The sequence below is a fragment of the Schistocerca cancellata genome, chromosome 7 (assembly GCF_023864275.1).
Source record: "Schistocerca cancellata isolate TAMUIC-IGC-003103 chromosome 7, iqSchCanc2.1, whole genome shotgun sequence".
NCBI classification, from domain to species: domain Eukaryota; kingdom Metazoa; phylum Arthropoda; class Insecta; order Orthoptera; family Acrididae; genus Schistocerca; species Schistocerca cancellata.
In genome coordinates, this window is record NC_064632.1 from 99,459,245 (window position 1) to 99,479,422 (window position 20,178).

General features: G+C 43.8%; 1 protein-coding gene across 1 annotated transcript in view; it reads right to left on the minus strand.

Annotated features, from left to right (window-relative positions):
- The window catches only part of LOC126092654 (neuropeptide FF receptor 1-like), a 740,126-nt gene that overhangs the window by 191,283 nt on the left and 528,665 nt on the right, over nucleotides 1–20,178 (minus strand). The window contains exon 3 of the mRNA XM_049908376.1: nucleotides 25–140. Within this exon, the coding sequence (XP_049764333.1) occupies nucleotides 25–140 (116 nt within the window). The remainder of the gene's footprint in view (nucleotides 1–24; nucleotides 141–20,178) is intronic.

Sequence of the window (20,178 nt, forward strand, 5' to 3'; positions counted from 1 at the left end):
AATAATGTTTAAGATTTGACTTACTGCGATCGTGGTCCGCCGGTTGAATATCTTCCGGAAAGCCATTGGATGTCTAATGGCCAGGTAGCGGTCAATGCTCATGGCTGTGATGGTGAATACGCTGGCGCCCACTGCCACACCTGCGAAAATCGGCAAAACCAGTAACTGTGGTAATTGTTTAATGGAATCGAAAGACATGAATTCAAAAATTTTATATGTTTGTTATCCACTTTAATTCCAATCCCTTTGTTATCAGAATAAAGATGGTTAGATGTAAAGCAGTTATCGGGAGGACAGAACAACATTTCTTTTGTTCTTTGCATTTCAGCAGCTTTTCCACGAACATTGAGAAATAAAGGGAAGCGGGCTGTAATATTTAATGCGATAATACAAGCCATTGAACAACGGTGTTTCGTCCAGTAATTTGGATCTTGAACAACGGAACCCACTATAAGAAAGATAGACAGCGATATATGTAGCGAATATAACAACTATCACACTAATAACTATTGAGGCCCTGTTGCAAAAAAAAATGGTTCAAATGGCCCTGAGCACTATGGGACTTAACAGCTATGGTCATCAGTCCCCTAGAACTTAGAACTACTTAAACCTAACTAACCTAAGGACAGCACACAACATCCAGCCATCACGAGGCAGAGAAAATCCCTGACCCCGCCGAGAATCGAACCCGGGAACCCGGGCGTGGGAGGCGAGAACGCTACCGCACGACCACGAGATGCGGGCAAGGCCCCGTTGCAGATGGCACGAAAGTGAATTGCAGTTGACTCAGAGATATAAATAATTACATCAGTTAAGCGCCCTGGTCTCCTTTGATTACATTGTCGAATTGGTTGAATGGTTTTGAAGCTTGAAAGCATTATGTGTGCAGTTACATCACAGTGGACGTTTTCCACAAAAAAAAAAAGAAACAACTCTATAGAAACGCCTCAGAACCCGTTATCTGTGGGGCTTATGCGAGGGTTTCCCAGAAACTAATGCACCGCATTTTTCTCTGAGCCGAAATCAATGCTACGAAATTGAAATACACTCCTGGAAATTGAAATAAGAACACCGTGAATTCATTGTCCCAGGAAGGGGAAACTTTATTGACACATTCCTGCGGTCAGATACATCACATAATCACACTGACAGAACCACAGGCACATAGACACAGGCAACAGAGCATGCACAATGTCGGCACTAGTACAGTGTATATCCACCTTTCGCAGCAATGCAGGCTGCTATTCTCCCATGGAGACGATCGTAGAGATGCTGGATGTAGTCCTGTGGAACGGCTTGCCATGCCATTTCCACCTGGCGCCTCAGTTGGACCAGCGTTCGTGCTGGACGTGCAGACCGCGTGAGACGACGCTTCATCCAGTCCCAAACATGCTCAATGGGGGACAGATCCGGAGATCTTGCTGGCCAGGGTAGTTGACTTACACCTTCTAGAGCACGTTGGGTGGCACGGGATACATGCGGACGTGCATTGTCCTGTTGGAACAGCAAGTTCACTTGCCAGTCCAGGAATGGTAGAACGATGGGTTCGATGACGGTTTGGATGTACCGTGCACTATTCAGTGTCCCCTCGACGATCACCAGTGGTGTACGGCCAGTGTAGGAGCTCGCTCCCCACACCATGATGCCGGGTGTTGGCCCTGTGTGCCTCGGTCGTATGCAGTCCTCATTGTGGCACTCACCTGCACGGCGCCAAACACGCATACGACCATCATTGGCACCAAGGCAGAAGCGACTCTCATCGCTGAAGACGACACGTCTCCATTCGTCCCTCCATTCACGCCTGTCGCGACACCACTGGAGGTGGGCTGCACGATGTTGGGGCGTGAGCGGAAGACGGCCTAACGGTGTGCGGGACCGTAGCCCATCTTCATGGAGATGGTTGCGAATGGTCCTCGCCGATACCCCAGGAGCAACAGTGTCCCTAATTTGCTGGGAAGTGGCGGTGCGGTCCCCTACGGCACTGCGTAGGATCCTACGGTCTTGGCGTGCATCCGTGCGTCACTGCGGTCCGGTCCCAGGTCGACGGGCATGTGCACCTTCCGCCGACCACTGGCGACAACATCGATGTACTGTGGAGCCCCACGTGTTGAGCAATTCGGCGGTACGTCCACCCGGCCTCCCGCATGCCCACTATACGCCCTCGCTCAAAGTCCGTCAACTGCACATACGGTTCACGTCCACGCTGTCGCGGCATGCTACCAGTGTTAAAGACTGCGATGGAGCTCCGTATGCCACGGCAAACTGGCTGACACTGACGGCGGCAGTGCACAAATGCTGCGCAGCTAGCGCCATTCGACTGCCAACACCGCGGTTCCTGGTGTGTCCGCTGTGCCGTGCGTGTGATCATTGCTTGTACAGCCCTCTCGCAGTGTCCGGAGCAAGTATGGTGGGTCTACACACTGGTGTCAATGTGTTCTTTTTTCCATTTCCACGAGTGTATTACGGATGTATTACTTGAAGTGTCTTGAGTGAGCGCGCCAAGTTTCCGTCACTTCCGGCAGATAGCGTAATTGCAGGAAGGTGATGTACGTTACAAGTAACGAGCCGTCATTGAATTTCTCACTGCAGAGAAAGCAACTGTTTGGACCATTCACAAACGCTTGTGTGAAGTCTATACAGCATGTGTTATCTCTAGAAGTACAGTAAGTCGCAGGGCACGTAGGGTGAGGTCACCAGAAGGCGTTTCGGCTGAGCTCCACCAAGATTTTTACCGGTCGGAGAGTCCATCCGCGGCTGTCACACCTGACATGATGCAGCGAGCTGATGATGTGATTCGCGAGGACACACGCGTTGCGACTCGGCAGTTGCTGATGCACCTGTCAGTCAACAAAGGAAGTTCACACAGTGAAGCACTGGGTCCGCCTCCAGGACAAGGATTGATACCGACAGGGCATACGCGGCCTTGTTTCGCTTTGCAGGAAGGCCATTGAACGGGATGGGGATTACGTGGAAAAATATGGAGTCTAGATAAAATACCATTCTTTCGTGTGTGCAATTCTCATTATTTTCAATAAAAAAAAGTGCGATGAATTACTTCCTGGGCACCCCTCGTAGAAGGTATAAAATAATCTGTCAAATACGTAGAAAGCGTGGCATTGACTACCACAGAGAGCAGCCATCGGCAGTACATCCTAAAGGTATATATATCCCTGATATAAAAGTCACCATTTTCTCATTATGAAACTTTAACTACTAGCGAATCAAACGCGTGACGTTTTTGCAGTTAGTTCTTCAGTAGTTAGATTATTAGCGGAAAAAGGCTCCATTCGGACCACAAAAAAAGGGGAATATGCTCCTGTTTATTAAAAGACTCTCACTGAAAATGGTGGTCCCAGCTGCCCCATTCTACCTTCCTCAATGCCTATACAAATTAATCCCAAAAATTTTTGGATGCACACCCACTAGTCCATCGCTGTTCGCTTTAAGTCGCTCATACACATCCACACTCATCTGCCAGCGTCACACTCTCATTCAGCACAACTCAATGTCATTACCTTTTTGTCTCACTGTTAGTGCCACCTGTCTCACAGCCAGAGTCTCCTTTGTCTTGTCCTACAAATACTGTCCCTTCTCATTGTGACAATCTCTCTCTTTCTCTGTTTCACAGCTGCTTTCTCATTCATTCCTTCGTACTACCCTGTTCTTTGGCATTGTAATAAACTCTGTCTTTTATTATCACCAGCTCTCACCCACTTTCACTGTCTCCTTCTGTTTATTCCTCTCCCAACAGCACTGCCTCCTTCTCTCTTTTTTCCTAGCACTGCTTTGTCACTGCCAACTATGATCCACTGACACTTTGTCATTCTCTTTCTCATTCATTGCCATTGTCTCCTACACACTTGCTATACCACAATTAGTGTCTACTGTATTACAGCAGTTATTACTCTTCCATCTCTTTCCCGCTACCAATGGTTTCTTCTCTCTCAGCATTGAAAACTGCGAATATGTAACCATGACAAAATATTTCGAAAAATTTTTGAAGATGGTGAGGCTGCTGGTACCCCACTTTTCAGACAGTCTTGTAATAAACACGGACTTTTTCCACTGGTTTCCTTCTATTCACTGCAAAAGCACGGCACATCACTAATATGTATAGAATTTTATGGGCTGGTAAAATTATGGTAGTTTACTTATGTGAAATTGAAATAACGCAGGACTATATAAATTCACAGCTCAGATGAAATTTCGTGTGCACAAAAATTTTTGCATGCGCTTGAGTACTGCAACAACATGGTGTTTCCAGAATCGTTCTGATGGTAACGAAGAAGCTTTACATCATATTTATCCGTGCTACGTCCTTTACGATGTTTGCGCCTCCCATAGGACTCTAGTGCGTGTTTTACGTGTACAGGTGGGGTTACTCTGAACCTCTGTATCCCTGAAACCTATTAAGTTATCAAGAAGATTTTAGAGGCTGTTCGAGATAGTGATCTTAAGAATATAGCGTTAAAATTTCATACATTTGGCGTGTGTAGCCGTCTTGGAATCCACGGTTCGGTTTTGGACATAAAAACCAGGTTCTCCGGGTTTTCTCAGGAACCGCCCATGACTTATGCTGTCTCCGTAAGCTCTTTAAGACGAACCGTAAGTCAAATGTAATGCAGGAAGATCCAGCCGATTTCCTTCCTTTTCCTCAGCCGGTAGAAATGCTTAATGTTTGAATGTCGACGCTACATTGTAACATATTTATGGTACGAAGATCCTTCTGTTCAGTATACAAATAGTCCTTAACCCAACCGACATCCAAAACAATTGATCCTGCCTTTGTATCAGCAATAGAACCCGAAGTATGGGAATCTCGTTTTTATGTGCTACGTTTTGTAACATAACAGACAGCTCACTCTGGCGCATGCGTACTGACATATTGTGCTTCTCTTCTACAAGCACATGGTAATGTACTTTTAGTGACTGTTTGTCTAGCTGTGACGTGAAATAGATGTTTCACGGCAAGCCTGAGTTCCTGCCTCACCCAGCAGTTCGCACCTTTCACACCAGAGAGCCTATGTGTCGGTGACCTGACGGACGTAGCGCCACTCCGAAGTTTCCTGTGACAATGGAGAACAGTTGTGGCGAGTCTCAAGTACGTTGTTGGCAATGGCATTGGCTGACAATTCTCCGTGCGGCGCTCCCTGCCTTGCACGGCACGCCAGTATTGCATCGCCGTGGCTTGTCCATGGGGTTGTTGCAGTGGTGGAGACGAATTGCACGGCCGGAACGGAATCGGCCACATCGTAAGAAAGTTAGCGCCCGGTCACCGCGAGAAGCAGCTGACAAGTGTGCGGTTCTTCGCCGGGAGTCAGACATTGGCGTGACTGCAGAGCTTCTTTGATACCAGTGGGGACCGACCCAGGATCTGCCGGCTGGCTGTGAAACAGGAAGGACGACCACAGATCGGTCTTAGACAACCAAGGAGCAAATGGCCAAAGAGAAAACATGCTGGAGGGAGCTCAACAGTACTGTGCCTGAGGCTTGAGCGGGTAGCGTGGAGGCAGCAGGTTAAGGGCGGTGCGGACCGTCAATACTGAGTGTGGCCCGCTGTTGATGCGAGAATTCGTTTGGCTGGGGAACAGACTGATTCCCTCCATTCGACCAGAGCATTAGATAGATGGGAGCCACGAAGCGTTTTCAAAAGAAAGATTTCCTATTTTATAATTTTATTCTGGTTGCAATTTTAAGCAACTGTAGTAAATATATTTACGATAAACTCCAGGCATATATATAAATATGTTGGCGCCTGCGAAACCAATACTAATAAAGCTTCTGTAATAGAGTGCTTATACTTTACGTAAGTGTATAACAAAAGTCTAAGGGTTTATAATATCCCTAATGTTATAGGCTTCTGAAGATGACAAATTTATTTGTCTGTGAAGCACAATAAAAGTATATTTGCAACTAACAACTGAATTTAATTCTGAAAAAAAGGAGAAGGCCGGTTCAGCATCCCTGAATATGGAAGTAAATAGGAATATAAAAAAAGGGAGGAAGGTTTATCTGTTCAGCAAGAGTAATAGAAGGCAGATTTCAGACTACCTAGCAGATCAAAACGAAAATTTCTGTTCCGACACTGACAATGTTGAGTGTTTATGGAAAAAGTTCAAGGCAATCGTAAAATCGTTTTAGACAGGTACGTGCCGAGTAAAACTGTGAGGGACGGGAAAAACCCACCGTGGTACAACAACAAAGTTAGGAAACTACTGCGAAAGCAAAGAGAGCTTCACTCCAAGTTTAAACGCAGCCAAAACCTCTCAGACAAACAGAAGCTGAACGATGTCACAGTTAGCGTAAGGAGGGCTATGTGTGAAGCGTTCAGTGAATTCGAAAGTAAAATTCTGTGTACCGACTTGACAGAAAATCCTAGGAAGTTCTGGTCTTACATTAAATCAGTAAGTGGATCGGAACAGCATATCAAGACACTCCGGGATGATGAAGGCATTGAAACCGAGGATGACACGCGTAAAGCTGAAATACTAAACTCCTTTTTCCAAAGCTGTTTCACAGAGGAAGACCGCACTGCAGTTCCTTCTCTAAATCCTCGCACAAACGAAAAAATGTCTGACATTGAAATAAGTGTCCAAGGAATAGAAAAGCAACTGGAATCACTCAACAGAGGAAAGTCCACTGGACCTGACGGGATACCAATTCGATTCTACACAGAGTACGCGAAAGAACTTGCCCCCCTTCTAACAGCCGTGTACCGCAAGTCTCTAGAGGAACGGAAGGTTCCCAATGATTGGAAAAGAGCACAGGTAGTCCCAGTCTTCAAGAAGGGTCGTCGAGCAGATGCGCAAAACTATAGACCTATATCCCTGACGTCGATCTGTTGTAGAATTTTAGAACATGTTTTTTGCTCGAGTATCATGTCGTTTTTGGAAACCCAGAATCTACTATGTAGGAATCAACATGGATTCCGGAAACAGCGATCGTGTGAGACCCAACTCGCTTTATTTGTTCATGAGACACAGAAAATATTAGATACAGACTCCCAGGTAGATGCTATTTTCCTTGACTTCCGGAAGGCTTTCGATGCAGTTCCGCACTGTCGCCTGATAAACAAAGTAAGAGCCTAAGGAATATCAGACCAGCTGTGTGGCTGGATTGAAGAGTCTTTAGCAAACAGAACACAGCATGTTGTTATCAATGGAGAGACGTCTACAGACGTTAAAGTAACCTCTGGGGTGCCACAGGGCAGTGTTATGGGACCATAGCTTTTCACAATATATATAAATGACCTAGTAGATAGTGTCGGAAGTTCCATGCGACTTTTCGCGGATGATGCTGTAATATACAGAGAAGTTGCAGCATTAGAAAATTGTAGCGAAATGCAGGGAGATACGCAGCGGATAGGCACTTGGTGCAGGGAGTGACAACTGACCCTTAACATAGACAAATGTAATGTATTGCGAATACATAGAAAGAAGGATCCTCTATTGTATGATTATATGATAGCAGAACAAACACTGGTAGCAGTTACTTCTGTAAAATATCTCAGAGTATGCGTGCGGAACGATTTGAAGTGGAATGATCATATAAAATTAATTGTTGGTAAGGCAGGTACCAGGTTGAGATTCATTGGGAGAGTCCTTAGAAAATGTAATCCATCAACAAAGGAGGTGGCTTACAAAACACTCGTTCGACCTATACTTGAGTATTGCGCATCAGTGTGGGATCAGTACCAGATCGGGTTGACGGAGAAGATAGAGAAGATCCCAAGAAGAGCGGCGCGTTTCGTCACAGGGTTATTTGGTAACCGTGATAGCGTTACGGAGATGTTTAACAAACTCAAGTGGCAGACTCTGCAAGAGAGGCGCTCTGCATCGCGGTGTAGCTTGCTCGCCAGGTTTCGAGAGGGTGCGTTTCTGGATGAGGTATCGAAAATATTGCTTCCCCCTACTTATACCTCCCGAGGACATGAAATTAGAGAGATTAGAGCGCGCACGGAGGCTTTCAGACAGTCGTTCTTCCCGCGAACCATACGCGACTGGAAAAGGAAAGGGAGGTAATGACAGTGGCACGTAAAGTGCCCTCCGCCACACACCGTTGGGTGGCTTGCGGAGTATAAATGTAGATGTAGATGTAGATGTAGAAAGACTACTGTTACGACGATTGGAAGGCTGCGCATAAGAGTGACTTGTGACTTTTGTTGAGTTGGTGTTGAGTGTGGTGGCGTTAGCATATTGCCAACATTTTGAGCTCATGAAATAGCGAGGCCGCTGTTGAGCTTGTAATTTGATGAGCAGTAACTTGTAGAAGTGTATTGTATTTTGATGAAGCAAAGTGAGGCTGTGTGGGCTCACGATATTGTGAAGCAGTGTATCATAGAAGGAACTGTACTTTAGTGAGAAACTTTTAGTGATTAAGGTTGCCTTCCTGTGTGCTTTGATAATTGACGTACATTTGGACTTTATGTCACTGTAGATTGCACATGTTGAATGCGTTGTCTTTCCGTTTGCTTAAGGTGTTCTTGTGCTATCTTGTTGATTACTGTGTATTGCTGCAAGTCATACTGAATGCCCTTTTTGTAGACTTAATCTCTGTGGGGCGATGTATTTCCAGTGGATGACATACGTATATTAGTTAAAGATTTTCTGATTGGACATACATTCGTGATCCCTCAAGAGTATGTTATAGTGGGTGAGGATTTATTTTCCTCAATTTTTATGTTATTATGTCAGATGTAAGGTCGTTCATAAAACTGATTGGGACTCCGGTTGTAAGGTGTCCCGAATTCTCGGACCTCACATGAGTTTGATCCATAATGACAGTGCGATACAGTATGACATCCTCTGAAAATAATATCTATATTATATCAACAAAAAACAATTGCAGTAGTCTCATGTACCAAAAACTAACAAGACAATATCTACCAATATAATGATAGAGGCATGCATAAGTAAGTTAAAGTGAAACACATTTTGGAGATGAACCGAGTAGGTGGTTAATGGCATTGGAAAACCCCAGTACAAGAAAACGGCAGGCTTCAGTACAGAAAGGGGTAAGGCCAGAACAGAACAATACATTATTTCTTTTAACGTAAATACGGCCGGGACCGAGGGTAAGTGGCTGGATGGCTTTAGCAGGGCTAGGCGGCGACCCAGCCAGGAAAATAAAATTCACCCGTAACGAGTCATGAATAGGCTGAAGTTATACTGGGCGACACAGGCACGACACGGTGGGGAGATCCGCATTATATAAAAGCATTTTGAGAATTAAAATTTCAAGAATCTCTCTCGTGTCGTGGCGGACCGCACAAGTGTGTGGAAAATAGCTTTGCTTCTGCGAAGTGTGGACGCTATGCTTCACATATCGTGGCGACAGATAGCAAAGAGGTAGTTAATTACTCATGTGGGAATGTTTGCAGCCAAAGAAATTGTACATGCCACTCCAACCCCTTGTGAGTGTGCAATAGCCATTATTTCGACTAGGGAAAATTAACGTTCTACAGAATGCAGGAAAGTAGAGACTGAGTGAATACAGTCAAGGCCAGAGTAGGGAAATATGATTTCAGATCCAGCACAGAGACAGCGCCATTGCAGATCACGCTTGGTAAACCAAAAGTGAATCAACGGAAAGCGAGTACCATTATGATAGTCACAGATCCCTCCCTCTCGAAATGAAATTACGATGACTGTCTGGTTGAAATTATACATGACTGTGCTTAAACTGACACTCAATATTATTAGCGCAACACAATCTGACTTTCAAAAATCCCTACAAAAGAATGGCCCTGACTAACATTAACCTATACCTCTCACAAATCACTTACCTCACAAAAATCTTCGTTACTCGAACTACTGCAATACAGCGAGCGCAACTACTGCCAGCTAAATGAAAGATTCAAACTACTGAAGGCACTAACTACCGATAGGCACAGTTAGCAAAAGAAAGTTTTGATAGAGAACAAACAATGTATTTACCTTAATATTGTTCAAAAGTCATACTATATATATCAGTTCATGACATCCAGTCTCCAAACACCGCCATCCCTCTCTCCCCACATCCACCACTGCTGGCGGCTCACCTCCAATTGCGCAACGCTACGCGCTGTTCACATCCAGCTGCCCAACACTACAATGGCAGACAACAATGCAAACTAGCCACAGACTGCACACAGCACAGCCAGTGATATTCATACAGAGCGCTACGTTGCGTTACCAATAAGAAAACCTAAACAGCCTACTTACATGGTCTTTTATAGATTATAATTAGCTGAGGATAATAGAATATATTGTAGCAGGATTGAGTTGATTTACAGAAAATACGACACTGTTTAATCCGATGAAATTCTTGCAACAGTGCCTGACGCGATGATCGTAAAAAATACGATTTTTTTAGAATAGTGAATTAAAATGTAGTTTCAAAGGATTCATTCCATCTCTAATTCACTCGGTGACGCCACATCCTGCAAACATCAGCCAAAGAGAACATTTGGATTATCATCGTATTTCTCTTTTTAAAACGAAAAACAAGCGTGCTTCCCCTATGCTTAACCTTTACACGTCGTTGGTGTGCATGTTACCCAAGTCGTCCCTAGTTATCCACGTGACAGCTACAACAGCAGAGATGGATAAGTGGTGATCAGTCTCTCGATGAACTTCAATGTATTTCCGATAGGAAAGATATCCATAAAATTTAAAAGAATACGTAAGGAGGAATTCATATCATTGTCACTAAAACTGCTAAAGCCCTTTTCTTGTCATGTGCCACTGACAGTTGTCCAGCAAGAAAAGATCATGTTTGTCTTAAAGATCTCTGCACTATCACTGTAGCCAGTTTGAACTTCAAGATACCCAAGACACACTTCAAATGAACAGCACAGTTTTAGTCAGTTTACACAAGACAAAGATATGCCAGTAGTTGTCCAGAAACAGATATTGAATGAAGAGCGCGAATTCTGTGTGGCGTAGGGCTTCAATGGGAGGTTAGACTGGCTGGAAGTTGTGCTGGTGTGGGCTCTTAACGAAATAAATTTTAGTTTTATTAACAGTATGAACCATGTAACTACCGAAGAATGTGCCACATCAGGGAAAACCGTGTGAAGTGCGAAAATGGACAAAACATCTGAACTGTCTTCTCAAGCCCAGAGTGTTAAACAGACATTCTAGATAAAGATAAACCTGGCCCTGTAATGTAGTTAATATTGGGTGCAATTAGAAATGCTCCTGTCACACAACTAGAATGCATAAATTTATAAAATGAAAGGTTGGGATGTATTCTAGAAAGACAAAACAGCTGTTTCCTTTTTCATTCTATATATAATTTATCACTGTGCTTTCAGAGGTCAAGTGGTACACAACAATCATGTTCAGTTACTTCCAACACCCAATAACAAAATATTTAGCTCTTGGACATATTGAACATATTAAATTCGTTATCTCTACATATGAAAGTTTTTTTTTGGCAAGAATAATCTTCATCATCTGACTTATGTCTATGATGGCATAGCTGGTCAACGCACTGAAGTGGTGGAAAATAATTTTAATTTTTAAGCCAATGAAAAACTCTCATGTACTCAATGTGAGGGTAGGTTAGTATCCTAGCTTTTGATATTAAATGTTCAACCCACCCGGTTATGGCCTTTTTATGTACATTAAATCAGCTGAGGCAAGTCGTGGGCAGTGTTCTCCGAAAGGGATTAGATCGATTCCGCTCCCCACGCATGTGCTATCTCCAGTGAGTTCCTCGACAGTGCATTTATCATTGGAGCAACAGTTAAAGCGAAAGTCTTTCTCCTAATCGTCAAGAGAGTCAGAGACATCATCATCAAGACACTGCGACGGTGATTAAACTAACTACAAAGGTGCTTTAGTACTGTGTTTAAATGCTGCCCACGCTTGCCACGGTGGAATTATTCAAAAGCCTTTGCAAATTCCGTCAAGTGTATGTAGCAACTACTAAGAGATGCATGAATGCCCGCTTTAAGAACACGCTACATAAACAAACAAACAGTAGCCGATATTGCGCTGGGACCACGGAACAACCAAATTCAATTTTCCAGCAATGTTATTTTCTCGAGGTTCAGTCATTAGTATGCTAGCATGAACAGCGTGGTCATATAATATCGAAAACAAAAGAGATGTTAATATGAAAGAAGGACTGAAACTGAACAGGGTTTGGGACATAGTGGTAAACAAGCGAACAGCGCCAACTCTTCTGCTGTGCAAGCCCCATTACACACGTCAGTGAGGTTCAGCGATCCGTTGCAGCGGTCAAAATAACCATGGCACTGTTACGTATGAACATTTCGCCTTCCTGTGCTTCTTTAAAACTGAAAAACAACTACGTTTTTATAGCTTTAGAGGGTGTTCAAATCATTAGGAGACTAAACGTTAGGTACAAAACATGCCATAGGCCACGGTATAATAACCATAAGATAGATATCACTCCGTATGTACACATTAAAAGAACTTACGGTAATGTAGCCGGGCGACCGACGTACACCGATATCTCTACAGGTGCACAACACTTCATTTGCAAGATAGAAATGCAACACAGAACAGACGTGCAAGGAAAAAAACCTCAGTTTGTGGGCCTATCCAGAAAGGCAACGCAAACACTGCGAACACTCTCACCAACAGACAACCAAAGATGGCCGAAGTCAGAATTTACCGATAGTGGTTATTAATTACTAGCCAGTTGGTAGGTACCGTTCAATCTGTGCCTCTGTTGTTTAATCAAGGAGGGAGCAGAATTCCAAGAAAAATTTAAGCAAAAAATTTCCATTTCTTATGTCAGTTTCTAATTTAACCTCAGCTGCACCCTTAACAACAGTATTCCAATATTTGGAAGTGCACGTCAGAATCTCCATGTTGCTATACAATCTGTGAGATGTCTGGTGCGAAGGCAGTGTTCTGCTGTAGCATGTACTGGGCGAGTCAGGTGCTCCTACTGCTGTCGTTTCATGCAACCTGCAGTGTTACAGCTGATCTCCACAAACCACGCGAAAGATCATCATATTCTCTCTCTCACTGCATGCAAAGTGTTAGTCCTACAGGAAACATGAACAGAAACTTTTGGTAGGAATTTTAATATAGCTATGTTTTGTACTGAGATACGTTTTCAATTGAGACAGTAGTTTTCCAGTTCTTCAAGCGAAACATACAAAAGTGGCCTTCTAACGCCCTCCTACTCCCAAAATCTGCCCCCAACCATCAGGATTTCTGGTATGTTGTTCATCGCACTCCCTCCTACCACTGTATAAATTTGTGGTTGCTCGAGTTATTTCCAACATTCGACCTTTCTTGGTCTTCATTGACTGTCGTTATTACGCCATCAGTTTAGTCGAGCAATTGACGTCTGAGTGAACTTTATTAAAAAATTTTATGAATTTTAACAGCATCATTGTAGTCGTCATGTCTTCCAACTGCGAAACTTATATGCTGGTAAGAGATAGTTTCGATCAAAACGCCAAGGTAATTAGCTATAGTGTAACTTGAGGAAAATAATTTCTCATTCATTAGCCTCAAGGTAATGTTTAAATTAATAATGTTAAAGTCTAAGCTGGTGGTGTAATAGCCGAATCAATAGAGACAGAAAGAAGTCGAATATCGGGAATAGTTCATCTAGCCGGAAATCTTCAGTGGTGGGAGGGAGTGTCACGAAATACACATACTAGAAATCCTTACCCGTGAGGCAAGAGTTTGGGGTGGAGGTCCGTTCGAAGGTCACTTCCATAGGTTTTTCTTGAATATTCATCGAAAATGCGCCCAAGTACAAAATTTAACTACATTAAACTTCCCCCAAGAAGGTACTGTTCATGTTTTCTGTAGGACTAGCAGGATGAACGTAGCAAACAGGAGAATATGAACATCTCGTGCGTGGTTTATGAAGCCCAGATATAGCATTACGGGCTGCATAAAACGAGAATGGTAGGGGCAGTTGAATCACTCTGCATAAGAAAGCAGTTAAGATCTTATAAACAGAGACCGAGGTTTGTACTTAAAGTCTTCCTGGAATCCTGCTCATCGCCTGGTGCTTCTTCGTCGCATTCGCACAAGTATGAAGGTTTCCTTGGGTTGGTGTACAATACTACTTCTTTAGGTTACTTGATTAACCTGACGGAGAAAGCTTTGGACAATGCAGCTTTGTCCGTGCTGGCGAAAGGTTTAAGCTTTGCATCGACACTGCAATGTGTCGTGTGTCGACTGGGTCCTGTTGCCCAAAGAGTAATATTAATCTAACTGCTGAGAGGGCGGCATTGCGTTTACTCTAGGTGGCTCCTCATATTGTTATCATATACGCGGGCAAGGCCAATACCATTGAGCCGTGCGTCATTCATGTGCGTGCCATTTGTTATATAAGATCTTGTTTTATTGTACGGCCGCCTCGTCATTTTAAATTTCAATTACTGGTGTCGCTGAATTACTGGCTTGCCTGCCCGTGAGTGGCAGCAGCAGCGTGTATCGTTATTTGCCCTGTCGTATTACCTGTGCTGGACTTCCCGGTCGTGGTGTGTCGTGGAGAGAGATCGTACCTGGAGCGGTTGGAGTTGGAACGTGGCGGAAGTGCAGTCGGTATGTAGCAGCAGTCTGCGACGGAGCGCTAGGGAGGCCCGCACAGCCAGTAATCGCCGACCGCTCGCCACACATGATGAACTGTCCGACGGACGGAGATGGCAGCGGGATCGACCGCTGGTCCGTCGTTCAGTTTGTCACCTCTTTGGGCGACGTGTGTTTGGTCCTTTGAGCGTTTCTGGGCGTCGTCGCTGGGTCATCTTGCTGGACGTGGGTCGGTTCCTTCTTGAGCGGAGACGTCGTGGCCAATGGGCAAGAGATACCTATGCATGACTGGGTCCGAGCCAGTGTGCCCGGATCGCGGCGGACGCACATGGTTTGAGTGCCAACGACCTTGGTTGGTTGTAGGTCGGTCGTCTGGTCAGACGACGTGTTTCGCCTCCGACCGTCCATCGGGTGTGTCCGCCGGTGATTTGTTCTATAGTTCAATTCTTATATCTTGGCGGCTCGCGCATGCCCGCCCAGACGCGGGAGATTGCTGCGTTGCCAGTTGCACACGACGCACGCGCCAATAGAAGCAGCGCCAAGTATAGCATAGTTCGCAAGCTTACGTTTAGGAGGGAGCGCGCAGTTCGTGAAGTAAAGCCACCACGGCCGCATTAACCCTTTCGCTGCTACAAAGACGTGCTCCCTGCATTCCGCGCTGTGAGCGATTTTGTCACTGTACTGCTCGCCTGCACTCTTCAAAATTTCGTGCAATGGTTTACTACATTTAATGCTGCATTTTAACTGCGTTGAACATCGAAACAAAATTAAGTCATTTATGGGGGGGAAGGTATCAGTCAAGAGACGTGTAAAAACCAAATTTTTGAGCCAAATAGTTTTTGTCAAAGCTGTGGGAACACCATGTGTCTGTACAGGCGAGCAGTGCAGTGATGACAAAAACGTGCACAGCGCGGAATGCGGCGAGCACGTGTCTGCAGCAGCGAAAGGGTTAATGAAGAGACAAAGCACTAGAAATTTCAAAAAATTGCATTCAAACGAATATAATTCGTGAAGTAAGGCACTTCGATATTGTTTTTAAATAATGAAAATATTAAGCACCATATAAGGTTTGAATTCATAACCTTTCGCGTAGCAGCCCAACACCTCAACAGTTACGCTAACGCACCTAGTCTATCTACATAAAGCCATGAGGAGTATAACACGTCACGCAAAATACTGACAAACACTGTTGGTATGACTATGAATTACTCACGCTTCGTCGAAGTACAATAGGAAATAAACAATTACCGCTGTTCTTTATTGCGAAAAAGTGGTTCGTGAGAGTGATACAAACACCTTTCCTTGCTATCGCCTGAATTAGGAGGCTTATTGCTTGTTTGGTTTAATTAATTAATAGAATATGAAGCAATTGGTCCTGTCCGCCACGGCGTGTAGTTCCACAACTTTTGCGATGTTCAGGTATGTCAGTAGTTAATGTGCCTTGGCTTAGTAACACACCAATATTTGAAGACCAGTGTTACTGGTCTCTTTACCCCACTGGCATTTTGGTTGTAATGATTTTGGTCTGGTGACCGAAATCAAGTAAGTGGTTGGTTCGTTGGCTGTCTGTCGGTTGGTTTGCCTTCCGTTTTATAGATTGTTGGTCAGCTGCCTGTCTCGCCTAAACGGGCGTTAGTGTTACAATTCTGGGCCGACCCTTAGAAACTTCTGAGCGCCGTTCCGTGTCTGTTACATAGTAACAATCCTGTTTCGGTTTTAGTTATTTGGTTCATGTGAAGCCATCAGTCGAGTTTTTATATATCCTGCATTAATGTTCCTCTCTTGCCCTTTAGACATAAGATTCCTTATATGGGGGCTTGCAGCCGAATTTTACATCAAATCTTTTAAAGCCTTAAGCCGTTAAATTATTGTGTTGATGTGTGGGCTTAAGCCGAGTATTAATATCTCTTAAATTAATATCCTTGTCTTGCCCATAAAGCATGAGACTTATTCTTTATTTTATATGAAATGTTTTAAGATAAGGCCTTCTGCTTAATTTGCAGCCTCCAGCCTAGTTCCATTAAAATTAAATTTCAAACGCCTTCAGCCGATTAGATTGAAGATTTAAAAAATACTCTTGGGATGAACCTCCAGAAGAATCTTCTATTTCAATGTTTAATCAAAGGAAGTCCACTAAAGTTTTGTAATATTGTGTGTTGATAAATAAAGTTATAATGTTTGTATGTTGAGTGCATCTGACAGGAACACATTTTGGGCCCTTTCCACAACCTAATCCGCTCTGTCTTGCTATCCCAGGCATTTCAACCATAGTTGTGTTGCACAGAAAGGATTACGTTCAAAATATGCTATATTTCCTGTCTGATCTCGAGTATCGCTGACTGAATGCTGAACCAACAGGAACGGTTGAGAAAAAGACTAACAACCTCATGAAGAAAAGTTTCTTGTCGCAAGAGACTATCAAAACCTTAACTCTCATTCTGCAGTGCTCCTAGACTATATGGCCTTCCGAATATCTAACAGAAAGAAGTTCCTCTTTGGCTATTGCCAGTAGCGCTGGTGCTTCGAACTGCTGTGAATCAAAACACCTGTTAATCGCTCTATCAGGTTCAAAATGGTTCAAATGGCTCTGAGCACTATGGGACTTAACTGCTGAGGTCATCAGTCCCCTAGAACTTAGAACTACTTAAACCTAACTAACCTAAGGACATCACACACATTCATGCCCGAGGCAGGATTTGAACCTGCGACCGTAGCGGTCGCGCGGCTCCAGACTGTAGCGCCTAGAACCACTCGGCCATCCCGGCCAGCGCTCTGTCAGGCCATTGTGTTCATCACGTTAGGAACTCGGCGAATTTCTGTCGATTGGAAGGACTGCTTTTAAATGACTCAATATTTCTGTAAATTTTGTGTGGGCTTTCTGTTTAAATGCATTCCTCTCTCCTGTTATCTATGTTTGATTGAGGTTAGGTTTGGTGTTGAATAAATTAACCTATTTTGACGTCCACTTACATTTTACTCAGTGACCATGAAGATATCTGGGAAAATGCCCAGGAATAGGCGGCGTTGAAAGTTATGTCCTTTTTCAAATACGAAGATGATACTTTTGTTGTCTGGCCTGATGGGAGTGAGGATTTAAACAGCCTTTTAGAACATCTGAATTCAATCCATCCGAGTATTTGCTTCACGATGGAGGTGGAAAAGATAGCTGCATATCTGAAGTTTTTGTCAGGAGGAAGTGTGATGTTGCTTTTGTAAAAGCTATTTACAGAAAGCCAACTCACACTGACGTCATCGTCTGGCTGAGGGTGAAGAGACTGGTTGATAGAGGCTACGTCACCTTGAACCTGGAAAGTGTGTCAGCTGAGTTAGCTAACTCGATGTCACCTCCGGTCAGAATATTTATAGTGAGAAACAGATGAGTCGTGAGTTGCGCTATCGACCATCCGTAATTCGGATGAGTGGTGAAAACATCGATGTGGCACGTAAGTCTACGGCATTTTCGTCTTACACACTGTAACCTCCCCCTCACTTATCGACCTTAATGACAGTGAAAAATGAAACCGCGTGTACCTAATGGGAGTTTTGGAAAAGCAATCGTCACCGAAGTTAACCTGTCGGTAAAGAGGGAGGAAAGGGTTACATCTAAATGAAAGGAAATGTGCTAATGAAACTGGTGGAAATTAATTTTGAAAATGGGTAAAGTTAATAAAGAAAGTAAATGTGCAGCCGTTACGTTAACAATTAACTAGCGGTAATTAGGTGTTTGAGATTTGGGGGAAATCACGGTCGCCAGTCCTAAGGACAATTATTATAGTAACTGAAAAAGAAAGGTTATTACACATATAATTAGCACTAGAAGCGTGGCAACTGAAGGTTGACACGTGTAGTGTGAAAACTGAAAGTTTGTCAGAAGTAATAAATTTCGCTACACCCTGACTTAATTTAGCAAAGAATTAATAAAACCGGAAAATCGAAAGTTAATTTAGTGACTGAAGTTAATAGTGAGCTTTCTTTCTGAAGCACATCGAAATTCAGTAAAATACGGTTAGTCTTGGACTACCTCAACAATCATTTCAAAAAACTACTTGAATCTACGCAATTTGGAAATAAGAGATTTAACTTTGAACTTGAATTAAATGATTCTGAACAATTAACAATAGTAAAATTTAGTACGTACCAAGCTGAGCTGCAGTCACAGGTAAGCTAAAATACGATAACAAAACTCGCACTCTTAATTTGTGCTTGTGTAATCTGAATATTGTAGCCAGCTAACTGAACTTCGAAATTAAAGCAGTGAAATAGAATTAGCTATATTACTTTAGTGCTGGCGTTTAAATTTCAACGACACTCGGGTTCATTTCGGAAAAGGAAGAGACCCTGCTTGGTAATGCAATTGGGACAATGAGCAACAAAGGTTCATGCTAAGTTGCTGTTATTATAGTTACGAAAATGGTACAGTTTGAAAAGTGCCGGCCGGCGTGGCCGAGCGGTTAAAGGCGCTACAGTCTGGAACCGCACGACCGCTACGGTCGCAGGTTCGAATCCTGCCTCGGGCATGGATGTGTGTGATGTCCTTAGGTTAGTTAGGTTTAAGTAGTTCTAAGTTCTAGGGGACTTATGACCACAGCAGTTGAGTCCCATAGTGCTCAGAGCCATTTGAACCATTTTTTTGAAAAGCTGAGGTCTGCCATACAGTTCTAAAACTTTACTTGCTTCCAGTCTTCCTTGATGGTTGATTGAAGGTTTGAAGCCGTCGATCGAGGAGGTGGCGACAGTCACTCATTGTCGGCCGTCGCTGTTGCAGAAGCTGGATGTTGGCGCGCCTTCTTCTCGACACGGTCACCAGACGAAACGGGCTCTTGATGTGCGCTAGTTAATGTTTCCCGTCCGCGACACCATGTCAGAAACTATCATCGCAAGTCGAGCGCAATTACATGCTGCCAAACCCCGAAAGCGCGGCAACTCGCGGGAGCGTCACACAACACACCTGCTCCACTCGCTACTCCCGCCGGACTCCTTCTCCTAGCCCGCGCTCCACGCGGCAGAGTTAACACTACCAAAGATCCTACACACTTTGATTCTTCACACGACCTATCGACGTAATCGTTCGATGGCAGTTTTCCCTAGGCAAGACCCAGCGTAAAAATACAAATAATATTTACGAAACAAACCAATTATACATCGACATAAATGCATAAATATACAAATAGTAAAACAATTACAATATACAAAGAGACAGAAATGTCATATCTTGAGGTAACAAAGCAAGGAAAAAAATAGTACAATAGATGGAAATAGGAGGATATGCATTTCCGGCGTTACGACACTCAATATTTCCAACAGGACTGATCATATTCTGCGCGGAAGCACGGTATGGATTGTGTTTTACCACCGACAACTAAGGTTAGGACCCATTTAGGATTGGTGAAGAGCGATTTTGGTTCACACAACGTGGATGTCTACCAAATATTTTGCAGTTTTTGCTTATCATACATTGATCAGACCACCAGAACCGTCTGGGACCGGTATTTTGAACACAAGCGTATCCCACGCTTACAGCAACTGAGCAAATCTGCTGTTGCAGTAAAGTCTCTTGGCAGCGACCAAACTAAGGAATATTGCAACACAGAGGTCCTGGCATGCATTTCCAGCTACTAGGATGGTGTTATTAAGAAAGCGGTTGATATTAAGTTAGCAAGTG